Below are 19,273 nucleotides of genomic sequence, written 5' to 3'. Positions count from 1 at the left end.
AAACTACAATGAGGTATCACCTCACACCAGTTAGAATGGGCATCATCAGAAAATCTACGAACAAAAAATGCTGGAGAGGGTGTGGAGAAAAGGGAACCCTCTTGCATTGTTGGTGGAAATGTAAACTGATACAGCCACTATGGAGAACAGTATGGAGGGTCCTTAAAGAACTAAAAATAGAATTACCATATGACCCAGCAATCCCACTACTGGGCATATACCCTGAGAAAACCATAATTCAAAAAGACACATGCACCCCAATGTTCATTGCAGCACTGTTTACAATAGCCAGGTCATGAAAGCAACCTAACTGCCCATCGACAGAAGAATGGATAAAGAAGATGTGGTACATATATACAATGGAATATTACTCAGACATAAAAAGGAACGAAATTGGGTCATTTGTTGAGACGTGGATGGATCTAGAGACTATCATAGAGTGAAGTAAGTCAGAAAGAGAAAAACAAATATCATATATTAACACATATATGTGGAACCTAGAAAAACAGTACAGATGAACCAGTTTGCAGGGCAGAAATTGAGACACAGATGTAGAGAACAAACGTATGGACACCAAGGGGGGAAAGTGGCTGCGGGGTGGTGGTGGTGGTGTGATGAATTTGGAGATTGGGATTGACGTGTATACAGTGATGTGTATTAAATTGATGACTAATAAGAATCTGCTGTTTAAAAAAATAAATAAAACAAAATTCAAAAGAAAAAAGCAAATAACTACATGAATAAATGTAAAATGTTTAGAAAATTGGAGTTTATTTAAGTACTTATTTATACTTTCTTTTTTTTTTTTTAAAACCAACTTTAAGTTGAAATACAGGAGATAAGTAAATTATAATTATTTTCTCTTTTTGGAATTTTATGTATCCATAATATTATGGATAATAATATGGATATTATTATCCATAATAAAGACTAAAGAAAAATGCTTACATAAAATATTAAGTGAAAAAACAGCATACTGTATATCTATAGCATGATTACAATGTTTTAAAAACATCCTCTACATGGAACAAAGTCTGGAAAAAATGACAAAAAATCTTGTGATTGTCCTGAGGTTGTAGAAATATGGATTCTTAAAAATATTTTGATTTTTCATTCTATCTTAAAATTTTCCTATAATGAAATGTATTTGGAATGGAAAAAATGTTAAAAAATAAACCAAAGAACTTCATTTTACTTTTTATCCATGTTTAATTCAGGGTAATGAAGATGCTAATAGGAATAAAAGAAGCTAAAGATATTTAGTTTCGTGTTGAGAACATAAATATAATTTGGCAGGAACTTTGAGCAAGTGATCGTAAGTTATATCTTAGCTGCCCTCAGCCATATACAAGTGAAGTAACCTCATCACTGGGCCTCCATCCATTTTGCTTGATCAAGGTGACTATAAAACATTGAGAAGATCTGTTCACCTGAAGATCACACTAATGGTAACAGAATATAGTGCTAGCAATAGGTCTCTCTCTAGACCTCAGGAGCTTAAATTTGTATGCCAACATTTTTCGTTAGCCATCTCGCTGGCATTTTTAAGAAGTCATAAGCGTTATACTCTGTTTCAGGGGCCCTGACAGTCTTTCAAGGGCCAGACTGATGCTGCATTTTAGAAAGCTAGAGTCTACCTGGGCAAAAATGTGAACTATATCTTTTAGGTGGAGACAGAACTTCTCTCCAAGACTATTAAACCAAAGCTGTAGTGCACCCACCCACAATATCTACAGAGCTCTTTCCCAGCGGGGTGTAGTTTCTGCTAGGTGACTCCAAAATTGAAACATTGGCTGTCATTTGGAAACATGAAATTTAGTAGCTTTCTTGAAGAGGCTTTTACTAAGGCCTAAGAAAAGATACATGAACAATTTCATTATAATCTAATCAGGACTAGAGCAGGCTGTGCACAGGGTTCTGAGCCAGGCTCTTCAGGGAATGTGTAGAACAGGAAACCAAACTTGCTCTTAAAGGAGAGGGAGAGAAAAACAACCATAACATTGCCTGTAATAATAAGTAGAATAAAAGAAGTAGTAACCATACTTAAGGAAGAGAAAAATCACCTCTACTTGGATGTTTTATGGAAAGGTTTCCAGAAAATTGGACATTTGAAGTGGACTTTGATGGATATAATATTTCAGTCGGCCACAGACAGCAGGGAGGGCATAGAGTGGCATTGATGGAGGGAATAATATCATCAAGCAAAGGAAAAAGTGAAAAAAGGGGCAACGTTTTCTCTTCCAAATGTTGTTTTTTTTTGTTTGTTTTTTTTTTTGTGGTACGCGGGCCTCTCACTGTTGTGGCCTCTCCCATTGCGGAGCACAGGCTCCGGACGCGCAGGCTCAGGGGCCATGGCTCACGGGCCCAGCCGCTCCGTGGCATGTGGGATCTTCCCGGACCGGGGCACGAACCCGTGTCCCCTGCATTGGCAGGCGGACTCTCAACCACTGCGCCACCAGGGAAGCCCTCTTCCAAATGTTTTTAAAATGCAAGAGGCCCTATAAACCAAGGCCCCCAGGAGTTGTGGCTCAGTCTATGGCTGTGCTTTGTTTTGCTAAGCATAGCCTCAGAGGCAGGTAGAGGATGAGGTAGCTTGGCTAGAGGGGCTCCCAGAGCAGACTTGGCAGGGGGCAAAAGAAGAGGGATGAGACACCTCCAAACTGATGTAGAAATAAGAACTAGGGGGAAAAGCAGAGATGTTAAAAGGGCATTGTTAGGGCATTTTGCTTTGTGATGTACCCCCTCCTCTGTAACTACACAGAATCTTCAGTAAAAGTCTACATTACTGGACAATGGTTTTTTACTTGAATTTTTAATTTGGGGTTGGGGGCACAAGGGGGAGAGGTGATGAGTATGGCGTATGGGGTGGAAGTGAGGATGGGATGAAAGCAGAGGCAGCAAGAAGGGTGTAGGCATGTTTGGTTAATATATTCTCTTTGAAGTGAAGAAAGACAACTGGTCATTTATTCATTCATCACTGCTATGATGTGCCAGGCACTGTGCTAGTGTTGGGATGGAGGCTGAGCCAAGCCTGATGTAGTCCTGGTCTTCAAAGAGCCTACATTCTTATGTGGGGGGTGAGGAGAGACAGGGATTAACTAAATAATACAAAATGTAAAGTTAGGATTGTAGTTAGTGCTGTAAAGGAGAGGTCTATAGTGCTATGAAAGCTCATAGGAGAATTTGACATTGTTGGTTAGTTACAGGAATATAGAATTGAGTGAGTTCTGACGGATGAATAGGAGTGTAGAGTATAATGTTTAAGGCAGAGTGAAAAGTATGTGCAAAGGCCCTGTGGAAGGAAAGAACTGAAGAGAGGCCAGTGTGGCTGGAGTGCAGACAATGATGGGGGAGCATGGAGCCAAGTGTAGCTGAAGAGGTAGGGAGCAGACCTCACTGGATCTTGAAGTTATGCAAGACTTTAATTAGGAGAGATAGGATAACAGATATTTTAAAAGGTCACTCTGGCTGCTGTGTGGGAAAAAAAAATGGAAGGGTGGCAAGTGTGCACATATATAAGAAAACCAACTAGGAGGCTATTGCCTTTCCCAAGCAAAAGATGATGGTAGGGCAGAACTTTATCCCAAGAAGAAAGCATGACATAGCCTCAGCTAAGTATTAACCCTCTTTTATGTTAAATTGACAACTTGCAAGAAAATGTCACCTTACACTCTGTAGGAAACTTATTGTTCCTTTCAAGTACAAATATGTCCTTGTGTAAGTGACTTTAGTAGTAAGAACAGATACATGACTAGGATGAAAAGACTGTCTCTGAAGAAGAAGAATGCAAAATGTAATATTCATAAGCTTTTGTTTAGGTCTACATGACAGATGTGTTTCTAAGTGTACTGTATATTTTAAGCAGAAATCTTTCTCTTTTCCTGGTTGGTTTGTATACAGCTCAATAAGTGGATGGAGTGAGCGAACCACTATGTATGAACTGCTTTGTCTTTATGGTAAAAACAATTCACAGATGCATGCACATTAAAATGTTTTCATATCACCTTCAATTCACCCTGTGTATTCTAATTTCGCTCAAGGAGAAATGAACAAACCACAATGGCATTGGAAGATTATAACACAACTCTATGTTAGAAATAGACCAAGTAGACAAAGATGAATAGAGATATGAGAGATCTAAAGCACACAATTAACAAGCTTGATCTAATCTTGCACTCAATGAATACAGAATATACATTCTTTTAAAGCTCACATGGAACTATTATAAAAATGACTATGTATACACAGGGAATATAGCCAATATTTTATAATAACCTTTATAAATGGAATATAACCTTTAAAAATTGTGAATCACTATACTGTACACCTGTAGCTTATATAATATTGTACAGCAACTATACTTCAATTAAAAAATGACTATTTGTGGGACTTGCCTGGTGGCGCAGTGGTTAGGAATCCGCCTGCCAATGCAGGGGACACAGGTTTGATCCCTAGTCTGGGAAGATCCCACATGCCACAGAGCAACTAAGCCTGTGTGCCACAACTACTAAGCCTGTGCTCTAGAGCCCGTGAGCCACAACTACTGAAGCCCGTGCTCTGCAACGAGAGACGCCACTGCAATGAGAAGCCCGCGCACTGCTTCAAAGAGTAGCCCCTGCTCTCCGCAACTAGAGAAAGCCCGTGCGCAGCAATGAAGACCCAACCCAGCCAAAAATAAAAAAATAAAAAATAAATAAAATTTAAAAAATCACTTAAAAAATGACTGTGTGATTACAAGGGTGTGTTCACTTTGTAATAACTCATTGAACAGCATATGTATGTTAATGCATTTTTCTATATGTAGGTTACATTTCAAAAAAAATGGTGTGTTGAAAACAAAACAAACTGAACAAAAACTCATCACATATGAAGTCCAAAAGGGCTAATATTATACAAAGTTCTCTGACAATAATGCTGTTAAACTAGAAATTAACATTAAAAAGATAGACAAAACAAAACATCTTTTGCATTTCTAGATAACTAATGGGTTGAGGAAAAAAACATAATGGAAATTATGAAATACTCAGAGCTATATGACAATGAAAATACTAATAAAAACTTGTGTAGATGTAGCTAAAATGAAAATGTACAGAATTACATGCATAAAAATTATAAAACACATATAAACAAAAATAAATGAGATAAGCATTCTGCTTAAGAAGCTGGAAGAAGAACAGTGGAGTACGCTCAAGAAAAATAGAAGAAAAAAGTATAAGAGGAAAAATTACTGATTAGAGATAATTTTAAAAATTAAAAATAGGTTCTTGAAAAGACAAGGTAGACAGGACTCTAGCAGTATTGAGGAAGAAAAACAAGGAGCAATAAATAAACAGTAATGGAAGCAAAAAGATGATCATAATTATAAAAGACAATGGAGACTGAAAAGATCATAAGATGAGAAACTCTATGGCAATAAGTTTAAAGAAAGATATTTGAGAAAATGTAAATTACAATAAATGATTCCAGAAGAAAATCTGAACAAACCAACAATCATTACAGAAATTGAATTGATAGCCAAAAGTGTCTCTTGAAAAAATACAGAAGACTCAGACAGTTTTATTAGATAATTTACTAAGCTTTCAAGAATTATAGTTCCTGTCTTGTACAAACTGTTTTGAAGAGTTAAAAGAAAAAAAAAGAAGGAAATCTATCCAACTCATTTCGTTTAAATATATTACCACAAGTACATAAGAACAAAATAAGAAGAGCCAATTCATTTGTGAACATAAATGGTAAAATTCTATAAAAAATGCTCATAAATTTAATTCATCAATATATTGAAAAACACATGACCATGAAGTAGAGTTACTTCCAGAATACAAAATGACACCACATCAGAAAAACCTACCAAGGTTCTCTGTCTTTTTTAACAAATTAACAGAGAAAATACATATAGATCAAGAAATGTGGAAATAGCATTTGATCAATTAAACAATCATTCATTATTTTAAAAAACTTTTGGCAAGAAATAAAAAGGAATTTTATTAATCTGATAGAGCGCTTCTACCAACCCCACAGCAAACATATTTAATGGTGAACTAACAGAAGATTTCCTATTAGAGCTGGGAACAAGATAGGATTTTACTATTATATTGTCCTGGAGATCCTAGCTAATGCAATAAGAGAGAAAAAAAGAAGTATAAAACTTGGAACAGAAAAGGCAAGACTGCTATTTTCACAAGATATGACTGACTACACAGAACAATTGAAAAGAATATATAGAAAAGCTAATAGGACTGGTAAAAAGTTCAATAAGGGTACTGGTTCCAAGATCAGCATACCAACATCACATCAATAATATTACCATATACCAGCAATAACCATTTAGAAAATATAATAGGAAAAATAAACAATTAACAATAGCAATGAAATCTATAATGTAGCAGGAATTAATCTAAAAGAAGAGGCCAGAATTCTTTATAGAGAAAGTCACAAAACATGATTGAAGGAAATAAAAGACCTAACTAATGAATGGGAAGATACAATATTATAAGGATGTTTGTTCTCAGGTCAAGCTATAACTTTAGTGCAATTCCAATAAAAATCCCAATGGATTATTTTTTTTCATGGAACTTGATAGCTTAATACTAAAATTCTTCTGAAAGAGAAAAGGAAAAAAAAGTTGCTAAGACAATTGTGAACTATAATAAAATGGAGAGATCTGCCCCATGAAATATCAAGACTTATTAAAAAGCTATGGTAGAAACAAGTAGAAAGTGATGTATGTTTGTAAGAGGCTGTGTAGTCTCAAAGTGTCTTCTGGATACAATCTGCTTCTGAAGATAGTAGTTCTATGTGAGTCTTTTCCAAATACGATAAGCTTCTTTGACCTAGGTGTATCTGTTAGGGATACAGAAAAACAGTTGTGTAATCTTATTCATGACTAATTTGGACAGTGCCCAAGTCAAAGAGCCACAGATGAGTTGGATACAATGAAAGCCAACCTCCCATGTAGTGCTTTGGGGCAATCTATATTGAATAGTGTCAAACTGACTCAATACCCTTTTTTAAAGGAAGAGTTAACACTAGGTAATAAACAAAGGGAAAGTGGGATACGTGATCTTAGGTGAGAATCTGAAAACTCTGGAGTATTTTTCTTATTCTCCCTTGGAACTGCTGTTTGTTTCAATTTTGGAAGACAAGTTCCCTGGGTAGCTATGCGAAACAAGAGATGACTTTTCTTGCTACTCCCATGTTCCTGGATCTCCTTGCAAATAAATTAATTCACAAAGCACTCTGAGTCTCTTCCTTGCAGCCTTAACAAGACTGACAAACAGGAAGATCCAGGTTTGATGGGATTTGAAGTTTATATAATTTGGGGGAGAAGGAGGGGAGAAATAATCTTTGAGAAAAAAAGATTCAATGATGACTAGAAGAACATTCTACAAATTAGCTTCTAGTTCTGTTTATTTCAAACCTTGTTCTCTTCCTCTACCCTCATTATTTCCAGGGCCAGGTTTCACAGGACAAGTTTATATCACAATACAAACTCTGATCCTGAACCTTCATGGCACACTATGTGATGGCAGTATCCCTGAAAGCCATCCTGTACCTGGATGGCTAGCAATAACTTAACTCCACCTGGCATAGATGTGAATCAAATAAATATATCTTACTAAACCCCAACTTTTGTTGGTAAGATACCCCAAATATCTAAGGCCACCGCAATACCACCCAACAGGAGAAAAATGTGATAGAAGGGGGAAGTCAGAGAGGAGAGACACAGCAGTCTTAGGCAATTGTGATTCAAATAGCTTACATTTTCTAATTTTACAAAAACAGAATGACCATGTGAACACATTTTTAGGGTCCTTACCAGGGTAGTGGAGAGGGCTCCTGTAAAGAGGGGACCTTTCATTAGCTTGAGAGTATATCCTTTGCTAACATTCAGTGTTAGGACGAGATTTAAAAAAATAATAGTAATAGAGAATACTCACTAAATGGCAACTGCTGTTAATCACTGATTAATTAAATCTCTGGGCATTGGGTTTATTTTCAACCCAAAGTGAAGAGTTTATTACCAAATATACATATGATCCCACTCAATTAAGAGAAGGAATGTTCTTCATATTGTTGCAATCTGGAACTTATCTGCTTCTTACAGTTTCTCTATTCACCTGTCCATCTTCTGTTCCCTGAAACCCTGCCCCATTTATATAGCTTAACCACCACTGCATATATGCACTTCTCTCCTTCTACACTTCACCACTTCATGACCCCTCTTCCGACCAAGTACAGATACATGTACCTAGTCCCTGTAATCCAATAAATTCTGATAAATTCTATTAGGAGATTTCTTAGAGAAGTAAAAATCTTCAAAACATGAAATATACATTGATGATATGACCACCTGTGAAACTGCTGCTCACTGAAATTATTCCATCTGCTAACCCTAGTGCCTACATTCATCCCATCCAAGTCTTGGTCATCCATCTGGAAATATCCAGTTCTCAAATGCAATAGAAATCTATTGCAAATCTTGCAAAAGATGTGGAATTTCATGAAATTGATGAAAGTGATGTTGGTGAACTGCTAGATCCACATGCAAAGTTACTAATACAGGGGGATCTTACAGCTGGACCAGGTAACAAATGAAAAAGAGAAAAATGAGTAAGAATGATGATAACATCAGTGCTTCAAAAGGAAATAATCTGGTTTCAAAGGATTAAGAGAGCCTTGGGAAAACTGGACAAAGCCCTCCAGCACTTTTGCATATATGACCCTGCTGCAAAAAATCAAATGCAGTGAAGCATAATGAGCTACATAAAAATAATGTCCCCACAAATTAACACCTGATTTATCAGAATTAGCACACAGTTGTAATTGTGACCTAAAATGTATTAAATACAAGATAAATTCATTTTCATAATTTATTGGTTGCAGCGTTTCAAGCTAAAGTCCCAATCAAGTCTTTTTCTTTCACTGTAGAATCTAGGTCTCCATCTTAAATAGATTCATTCTAAGATGGCCTTTTCTGGAAAAAGGAAGACCTCTTATATTCATCTCTATGTTCCCCAAACATGCAATATTGTAAGAATCCCTTCAAGAAATTGTAAAAAATACAGACTCCTGGGTTCCCCTGAAGACCAATTCTGAATCTACAAGAGCAGAACAAAACCTAGGACTTCATATTTTTAAAAGTTATCTGAAGGGATCCTTATGATAATTAAGCAAATGTGGAGGAACTTCCCTGGTGGCACAGTGGTTAAGAGTCCGCCTGCCAACGCAGGGGACACGGGTTCGACCCCTGGTCAGGGAAGATCCCACATGCCGCGGAGCAACTAAGCCCGCGAGCCACAACTACTGAGCCTGCGCTCTAGAGCCCGCGAGCCGCAACTACTGAGACCACGTGCCACAACTACTGAGGCCCACGCGCCTAGAACCGACGCTCTGCAACAAGAGAAGCCACCACAATGAGAAGCCCATGCACCGCAACAAAGAGTAGCCCCCACTTGCCGCAAAACCGGACAAAAACCTGCGTGCACAGCAACGAAGACTCAACGCAGCCAAAAATAAATAAATGACTTCATTTTAAAGAAAAAAGCAAATGTTGAGATAATCCCCTTAACTCATCCAAAACGAAATGATGAAGTTTCTTCTCTCTGTCTCTCTCTCTCCCTCTCTTAAACTTAAAAAGTCTTTTTTTTTTTAAACTTTGTCGGTTGGCTTGTACTCAATGTACTCCTTTCTTTTTTCTTTTTTTTTAACATGCCCTTCTTCCTAGATCAGTGTCTAATTTATTAACAAAAGGTTTTTGAAACTATCAATGTAGTCTTTAGAATTTTCAAACTGCTCCTGCTTTTCATTTTATTTTTTAATATGTTTAAATACCTCAGAAAAAAACAGAACTTTTTTCCCCCGGCTCCTTTAAAATGGAGTGTGAGTGATTTGTCTCAAGTTTCTTTTTTCTATATTCCCTCAGCCTGCATTCTTCTGAGCCCACTTTGCTCTATATTCATTTGATCATTAAACTGCTTTGCAAATATTATCATATTCTGTCTGTTCTTTCTGTACTGCCTGATTGTCAGCTTCTCAGAGACAAACATCTTGTCCTTCATTTCTTCTGTTGTTTCCCCCACTGAGCCTAGAAGATTGACTGACTAGTGTGCAGTGTGCTTCATGCGGCGATGCTTAATAAATATTTTAAAACAGTATTAAAATGTTGAGTAAATCTGACAGCAGTGCTGCTCCTCATCACTTCAAGTGCCAACACTTTCTAGGTCCCTTCTCTGCCTAGTAACCATTTCCCAACGTACCTACATGTCCCCAGACGCTTCACCCAAGCTGATCCAGCATTCCCTGAGTTATGGAAATACTGTTTACATGTTTTCCCCTAAGGAGTGTCTGACTGGTACCCAAAGACCCTGCCATACAATTTGAAGTTGCCCTTTTTCTGTGGTGATAGTGGGGAAAGGAGAAGGACAGTAGGGGTGGAGAACGTTTCCTTTTAGGTTACGCTCCTTGTTTCCCCAAATTATCTTTTGCAGCAAGACACAATGCCCTTATGCTTATTTTCATATCTCTAAGGATGTTTTTTATTCTTAGCACCTGAAGAGTGCCAGGGATTTTACATAAGAGGTTTTAGTATTTTAACTAAGATATTGTTTCTTTGCAAGGTTTATTCAATACCATTTTTTTCTGACCTATAGTCAGGCAGGGAACACTTCTAACATCATTCTCTTATTAAACATTATTTCATGACAATGAAAAATACTCTTCTGCTTATGTTGTATGTATCTAATATGGTAACGCACAGAAAAGCTAATTTTCTTTTTCTTGGAAGAGAAATTGTGCCTTGCAAAGTATGTTGGCATCTATTAATTATTTATTTTAATCCTCACAACAGTTTTGCTACGTGGATAGAATAGGGGTCATTATCTCCAGGATAAGGAAGAGGAAACTCCGAGAAGTTAAGTGACATGTCGCAAGTCACAGAGATGAACCCACACTGAATCAGAATTCCACAGTCAATCCCATTTTCAGTCTCTGCCAGCTCAACTTCACATAATAAGCTCTGTATGTCAGTAGAGATAAGGCTGCTAGGAAGGAGCAACAAGCGTTAGATTTGGAGGGGGGTAGGGGAAGGAGAGGGGTGTCGGGGAAGGCGACGAAAGTACCTTGAGCCTGCGCAGGTCGCCACTAGGGGGCCAGGACCGTGAGGAAGGTTGAGGAAAGAGGCTTAACTTCTTGCTAAACTCCATCTTCAGCCTCTGCCTAACGCGCAGGCGCACTGCCTCAGGACGAAGGTCAGACTGAAGAGGGCGGGCCTCGGACCGCGCAGGCGCAGTTGTGCGCCGGGTCGCCAAGATGTCGTTCCCAAAGTACAAGCCGTCGCGCCTGGCGACCCTGCCCACTACCCTCGACCCAGCTGAATACGACATATCTCCGGAAACTCGGAAGGCACAAGCCGAGCGTTTGGCCATAAGATCCCGGCTTAAACGGGAGTACCTGCTTCAGTACAACGACCCCAGCCGTCATGGGGTCATCGTGAGTGACGGGCCAGCGGGTGGGAATCGAGGGGCCAGAGTCGGGAAGGTCCCGTCGGGCTGGGCAGCTCAGACCTGACAAGGGGGATCACGCCGCGGAGCGGTCACCGTTCCCGAAGAGTATTTTAGACATGGATCCTCTTCCAGGCCCAGAGAGCAGGCCAGTTCATTAGCCCTTTGACCTTGGGCAGAGAGCTCTGTGATCAAGAGGACGGGTTCTGGATTCACACCATGCTGGGTTTGAGTCTCGGCTTGATCACTTCCCGCCTGAGTGATTTTGAAAAAGTTGTTCAACTCTGCTGCTTAGCCTCGGTTTTCCTGTCTGAAAAATGGGGATAATATATTACTTCCTATCTTATGAGGCTGTTAGGAGGATTAAATGAAATAAGGCACGTGACCAGCCAGCACGGTGCCTGGCTTGTGATGAGTGTTCAGGAAATATGGGTGTGTGTGTGTATTTTTTTTAAAGCTGTTTTCCACTTTTCAGTTCACATTTATAGCAATACTGCTCTCTTCTGAAGGGAATATAGTGATTTTTCGGTTTATATCTTTTAAAGACCCAAACACCCTACAGCTTGCTGAAGCTTTGGGCTTTGGAGTCAAACGCCAAGGCACTATGTACTAGCAAACTATATGACTTTGTGCAATATCCCTAAGCCTTCTGAACCTTAGTTTTCTAATTTTCATATATGGAAATGGTAGTACATTCTTTATAGAATCGTTGTGAGGTTAAATGAGATAGTCTGTATAACATTCCCGGCACATAATACATGCCCAGTAAACTAATAGCTATTATTATTTAAGAAGTGTGCTTTTAGATTAAAAAAGAAAAAAGACTTTTCCCAACAGTTGCATTGGTGTTCTGTAGGAATTTTAGGAAGTTGTGAGAATTGAAAGAAATTTACAATGTGCCAGGCACTATTGAAACTCTTTCTGAATGATATTCAAATATCACAGCTATTCAAAGAGTTAAGCTCTATTACTATCCCCATTTTACAGATGAGAAAGACTACATGGGAAGGACAAGTATGTCATAGAGTGATATACGTTAGCAAGTGATAGAGCAGAATTTGAACCGTAGTCTGTGTAACCCAAAGCATCTCTTAACCATTTGGCTATATTGTCTTCATCCAGAACCTCATTTACTTGGGAGAAGGTGAGGACAGAGACATTGATTGTATACATACTCACACGATTGGGTTTGATGTGCTAGGTAGTAAGATGTAGTTAAAAAAAAATAGAGACTTTGAGTCAGACAGAGCTGAGGTTTAAACTCCAGATTTTCTTTTTTCCAGTTCTGTGACCCAGGGCAGTTATAGTTTTGCTGTGTAAAACAGGTTTTACACCAGCCTCACTGGTTGTTCTGTTAAGTAAATGAGGGCCTGACAATTATATATTGAGCAATACATGGAAATTCTTTGCTTAATGTCTAAGAATGATTGATTTAGTGAATAAATAATTGCTCAGGGTCTGTTATGTACCAGGTCCTCTTTTAGATACTGCGGTAACAGTGGAGAACAAAGCAGGCAAAAGCAAAGACTCCTGTCCTCATAAAGCTTTCTTTCCAGAGGGAAGACAAGTAATAAGTTAAAAAATTAAATCATTTAGTATGTTAGGTAATGGGAAGTGATAAGAAGAAAAATAAAGCAAGGAAGGGGATTAGGAGTGTGTGTGTGTAGTAGAGAGGGAAAGCAGCTGCAGTTTTAGAAAGGCACAGGAAAGGCCTCACTTGGAAGGTGACATTGAAGATCTCAGAGAAGTGAGGGGAGGGAGCTAGCCATTCAACTCTCTGGGAAAGTAGCATTTTAGTCAGAGGGGACAGCAAATATGAGGGTCCTTCTACAGGAGTGTGCCTCGTTAATCCCCAAAATACTGAAGAGACCATTGTGACTAACATGGAGAAAGGTGAGGGCAGAGTAGGAAGAGATGAGCTGAGTAAGAAAGTTACCTGGGACTAGATCACACCAAGCCTCGTAGGCCATTGAAAGAACTTTTCTGAGTCGGGTGTCCCATAATCAGGACTTACATTTTAACAACATCTCTGGCTGCTTAGTAGAAAAGAGACTATGGGGGAGCAAAAGCAGGAGCAGGGAGACTAGTTAGGAGCCTTTTGCAATAATCTAATTTCTTAGTTGATGGTGGCTACAAGGGTGGTGGCAGTGGAGTTGGTAAGAAGTGGTCTGTTCTGGTTATGTATTGAAAGTAGAGCCAATCAGGTTAGCTGGCAGATTGGATATGTGGTGTAAGAGAAAGAGAGGACTCAAGGATAACTCCAAGGTTTTTGACTGAAGTGAAGAATGAAGTTGCCTTTTACCAAGATAGGGAAGAGTGTGAAAGGATCAGGGATGAAGGTGGAATGGCATATTGGCAAATCAGTTTGGGATACATCATGTTTGGCATCACATTTGCCAACTAGACAATATGTCAGCATTGAGCAGGGAATGAGATATTATGTCTGCAGTTCAGGGTAGAGGTCTAGGGCTGGAGGCATAGTTTTGGGGAGTCATCAGCCTATAGGTGGATATTTAAAACCATGTGACTAGAGATTATCAAGGGAGTGAATGTAGATAGGAAAGACCCACAAGGTCTGAGGTCCTATATTAAGAGACTAGGGAGATAAGGAGGAAGAGAGCAAAGGAGACTGAGGGAATGGCCAGAGAGGAGGAAAGCCAAGCTGGTGTGTGCCCTTGAAACCAGGTGAAGAAATGATTTCAAGAAGTGGTGTTCATAGGTTTCCCTGGTGACGCAGTGGTTGAGAACCTGCCTGCCAACGCAGGGGACATGGGTTCGAGCCCTGGTCTAGGAAGATCCCACATGCCACAGAGCAACTAAGCCCGTGCGCCACAACTACTGAGCCCATGCGCCGTAACTACTGAGGCCCACGCGCCTAGAACCCATGCTCCGCAGCAAGAGAAACCACCGCAGTGAGAAGCCCACACACTGCAACCAAGAGTGGCCCCCACTCGCTGCAACTAGAGAAAGCCCGCACCAGCGCGCAGCAACAAAGACCCAACGCAGCCAAAAATAAATAAATAAAATAAATAAATTTTAAAAATAAAATAAAAGAAGTGGTGTTCACCATGTCACATGCTGCTGATAGTCCTTTGGACGTGGAGTGGTGTCAAAGAAGGAAAACTGTCTCCTATGGCAGGTGTTTTGGAACCTCTTTCAACAATAGTACCTCGTTCAATGAACTATGGTCATGGAGCTGTTGGTATTTTTATGAAATGAAATGTCTGTTTCTGGAAGACAGATCTGGCAGATATTAGGTGTAGAGAGGTGACTGGTAGAGAATTCTGGCATGAGAGAGTCATTCAAATGCATTAATAGCTGGAAGGAATAGATACAAGAATAGATAGATGTATTTATCCTTTCAGGTATAGAGCTCAAATGTCCCCTTGAACCTGTATCTTGTGTCTTCACCTTCTTTACTGTCTCTGCAAGGAGTTTGACAAACAGTTTGATTTAAAATGTTACTGTGAAAGATCCAGTTTAATTATTTATGTCCTACCAATCATGACTTCTTGGCGTTGGTTAAGACCTTGAATGTACTCCTCACAGCTTAGTATTAAAGCTGATTTCATTTGCCTTTTTTTTTTTTTTTTTCCCCAGTACGCGGGCCTCTAACTGTTGCGGCCTCTCCCGTTGCGGAGCACAGGCTCCGGACGCGCAGGCTCAGCGGCCATGGCTCACGGGCCCAGCCGCTCCGCGGCATGTGGGATCTTCCCGGACCGGGGCACGAACCCGTGTTCCCTGCATCGGCAGGCGGACTCTCAACCACTGCGCCACCAGGGAAGCCCCATTTGCTTATTTTTATCTATCAGTTAACTGGAGCAAATAATTTTGTAAAATCATTAGGGTATTTAGCTAATTAAATTTAATTACGTATTTGGGGTAGATTTGCTATTTTTACATAGTTATTCTAGTATAAATATATTAAAATTGACAGTTACTTTTTTTCTTAACCAAGACAATCTGATTATTTTCCTTTAACAAACTTGTCCTTTCAAAAAACTATTTTAATAATGTGAAATGTAATAATTTTGCTCTTAAAATACCAGCCAAGTCAGCTTAAAAAATGTAAAGTTCAGAGTTAGCCTACATCTGTCTTCCTCTTCCTGCAGTTTATTTGTAGCCTGGAAAGACCAGTGTGGGCATAGCATTAGAAAAGGTCCTGGAAACAAAGTTCACAGTGTGATAGAGCATATGAAATCTGTTTGTCCTCATTGGAAGTACTGTGTGGTTCTGTTCATCATACTTCAAGAAAGACAGTGAAGCCAAAAACAATCCAGAAAAGAATAGAAAAAAATGATTTTAAAAAAAGTGCCTTCTCTGACAGCTTAAAATGATTAGGATTCTTAAATCTTAAATAAATAGGAAGCTGAAGGATGATATGAGTCTTTTAAATTCTGAACAGGATCATCAGAGAATTATTCAACAAATACTGGAAATGAAAGATCTTCTTTGAAGCTATTTAGGAATATTCGGGGTATACCCTTAACTGCAGAAGAGAACAAAGGGCATCTCGTGCTTCTCCACAAAAGTCCTGATGAGATTGTTTCTTAGTGTAGAACTTAATTTCCTGTATCTTTTGTTTTCATTCATTTTAGGAAGATCCTGCCTTGATTCGTTGGACCTATGCAAGATCAGCAAATATCTATCCCAATTTCAGACCCACTCCCAAGACCTCACTTTTAGGAGCTCTGTTTGGAATTGGGCCCCTCCTCTTCTGGTATTATGTTTTCAAAACCGACAGAGTAAGTATTAGGACCTTGTGTTTGGTATCTGTGTGATAGGTTCTCTCTGTGCCGGCTGCAGCTCTCTCTCTTGATAATTCCCATCTTGTCTTTCTACTCTTCCTTCAGTTCCTCTTTTATCTTTATTCCTTTCCAACTGAGTTAAAACAGGAAGTTTCAATTATATGTTTAGTTTTATTGCTTTATTGTTTCAACTCATATAGAAATATACTTCTTATAAACTACAATTGTCTCTGGGTCTTTCAAATTTAATTTAATGGGTACTCTAGAATTTAAAGTAATGAATTGGTCACTTTAAATATCAAGACTTGAACTTAGCTCATGAAAGAGTTTTCCTGGTGTGTTTTATTTTATTTTTTTGTTTTCCTGGTGTGTTTTAGATTAGGTAAGGAAATTATATTGTGTATATTAAGCAAGAGAATATAGAAATAACTTAAAAAGTTAATTTCTTTTTTCTCATTGGATGTACAGAAGTTAAACTTTTCTATTCTGATTAATCTTTAGATGTTATCTTTGCAAATTTTTATATTTATTTTGTTTGCTTTTAAAAGAGATGTTTATTGGGTTAAGTATTAGCAGAATACATATATCACTTAGTATGCTCCCTGTCTGCATGAATTCCAGTTATGTTGGTCACATTTTGTGAATTAATGTTAAAATATGTTAATACTCCAACAACAGAAAAGCCAAAGCAGCCTGTGGTGGGGCTCACTGCCATCAGAGGCCTGGGTATGTGACTGCACAGAAAGCCAAGCTAATCTTTGACACTAGACCACTCTGATACTAGGTCCCCAACCCCAGCCCCCAGGCCTCATGTTCCCATCTACGCTGGAGCCCACCCATGTAGCTCTGCCTTAAACTGGCCAGTCCACTCTCCTGGAGTGTATATATTTTGATTATCTGATAAATTATTGCTTAACAGAAAGGTAGGCCACACTTACCTAGAAGGTATTTACATTTTGCTTTCAGTGTATGCTATTTAGTGGGGTAATATAATTCTACTTACTAAAATATAGGTGTTTTTCAATAGGGGTGTTTTCTCATTGTCCCTTTACTTCTTCAGATTATTACTTCCTCACTCATACTCTGTAGGCTTTAGACAGTAGGGGATTGTAATTAGGCTGGGAGTGTTTCATTCCTGTTTTTCAGAGCTATACCATGAATTGTGCCAGAATGCATTGTTTTTAATGTACTTTTTTTTTTTCTGTCTATACAGGATAGGAAAGAAAAACTTATCCGGGAAGGAAAATTGGATCGAACATTTAACATCTCATATTAAGTCTGGCAATGATGACTATATGTACTGTTGTTTAAATGAATCTATTAATCATTAAAAAGTTTTTCTTTCTTAATATTACTTTGATTCAACAAAGATTTGCTGGACACTGATCCCTACTTTGTAAGAGTTCACAGTTTAATGAAGAAACAGATTCATGTTCATTCATTCAGTCATTCAACAAATGAGTGTCTACTATGAGCCAGGCATTGTGCTATTGTGCTGAGAATATAGCAGTCAACAGGACAACTTAGGCCCTGTGCTTAAGGAGTACACACTCTGACAACTGTTTATTCAACAGTTGTTATTTGAGTGCTTATTATGTATCTGGTACTACTTAAAACCTAAGCTGTCATCTGGCTCCAGCCCTAGTGGTAAATGCAGTAGAACAGTTACAACCTTGTGATTTAAAAAAAAAAGATAGGGATTGAGGAAAGTGATGTTGGCAAGCTGATGAAGAAGCAGTCCTGTCTAGGGAGATGGCATTTGATATAGGCTCTGAAGATCACAGGGGCTGACAGAGCAAAATAGGAGCACAAGTAAGAACCCAGTCAGCCAGTCTGAGGCATGCCCATACCTGGGAGTACAAGGGAATTAACTGCCTGAGATAACTCTGGACCAAGAGGGAGAAGAGCTAGTACGTAAATATTCACTTTTTCCATGGCTGGGGGTAAAATTCTGTGTCCATTCCACAGAGCTCCTCAGAAGGCCCCTATAAGAATTAAGCCCATTACCCCCAGAGGCAACGGGGCAAGAGCACAGTTTGGGCTCTGAAGATCACAGGGGCTGACAGAGCAAAATAGGAGCACAAAAGGGCAAGGTGTGTTGGCTTTGGCTACATTGAGGGCCACTATGGGTGAGAAGACAGGGAGGGTGGAGGCCATGCTGAAGAACAGGTAAAATGGTATAGAGCATGGGCTTTGCAGGTCACATCTGGGCTAGAATCTTAGCTTGAGTTTAGCATTTGGAATACCAGGCCCCCCTTTCATCATCTGTGGCATGGAGATAGTAATGCCTACTACCTCATAAGGTCATAAAGATGAAAATGAAGTAACAGAGTATTGCTCAATAAAAGCTACCCCATGCTTTGTAGTTTAGTCTTGAAACAGTAGGGTGACAATTTCATCTATGAAGACAAAGTAAAATCAAGTGCTATAGGAAGAACAGCATGCTCTGTGGGGCTGGCTTACATGAGTATATTGCTTTTAACTTTCAAAGCATATTCACAACTATTGTCTCATTTGATCCTTGTATGAGCCTGGAGTACCCCAAAATGCAGAGCCTGAGAGAAAAGCTTGTATGTAGATAGTTTATGTTAGGAAGTCATCTGAAAGAACAGGTGGGAGACCGCTCAGAGTGAAACAGGTTGAGGGAAAACCCAGTGCTGTATACCATTTTACCTGTGTTCTTCAGCATGGCCTCCACCCTCCCTGTCTTCTCACCCAACAGCGGCCCCCAATGTAGCCATAGCCAACACACCTTGCCCTTTTGTGCTCCTATTCAAGACTAAACTACAAAGCATGGGGTAGCTTTTATTGAGCAATACTCTGTTACTTCATTTTCATCTTTATGACCTTATGAGGTAGTAGGCATTACTATCTCCATGCCACAGATGATGAAAGGGGGGCCTGGTATTCCAAATGCTAAACTCAAGCTAAGATTCTAGCCCAGATGTGACCTGCAAAGCCCATGCTCTATACCATTTTACCTGTTCTTCAGCATGGCCTCCACCCTCCCTGTCTTCTCACCATAGT

At 39.2% G+C, this 19,273-nt stretch overlaps 1 protein-coding gene and 1 long non-coding RNA gene across 2 annotated transcripts in view; one reads left to right on the top strand and one right to left on the bottom strand.

Annotated features, from left to right (window-relative positions):
* Positions 1 to 11,206, bottom strand: part of LOC129392144 (uncharacterized) — a 43,612-nt gene extending 32,406 nt beyond the window's left edge. Inside the window, exon 1 of the long non-coding RNA XR_008617459.1 lies at positions 11,118 to 11,206. This is a non-coding gene — a long non-coding RNA (uncharacterized lncRNA). The remainder of the gene's footprint in view (positions 1 to 11,117) is intronic.
* A 43-nt stretch (positions 11,207 to 11,249) lies between these two features.
* Positions 11,250 to 17,595, top strand: NDUFB4 (NADH:ubiquinone oxidoreductase subunit B4). The gene is made up of 3 exons (XM_007104841.4): positions 11,250 to 11,487; positions 16,097 to 16,243; positions 17,460 to 17,595. Exons 1-3 carry the CDS (start codon positions 11,308 to 11,310, stop codon positions 17,520 to 17,522), a joined length of 390 nt encoding a protein of 129 aa, XP_007104903.1. The 5' UTR covers positions 11,250 to 11,307; the 3' UTR covers positions 17,523 to 17,595.
* Positions 17,596 to 19,273: the final 1,678 nt, after the last annotated feature.

The sequence above is a fragment of the Physeter macrocephalus genome, chromosome 1, assembly GCF_002837175.3.
Source record: "Physeter macrocephalus isolate SW-GA chromosome 1, ASM283717v5, whole genome shotgun sequence".
In the NCBI taxonomy this organism is placed as follows: Eukaryota; Metazoa; Chordata; class Mammalia; order Artiodactyla; family Physeteridae; genus Physeter; species Physeter macrocephalus.
The sequence above is the reverse complement of the archived record's forward strand: the minus strand, read 5'-3'. Positions and strand labels throughout refer to the sequence as shown.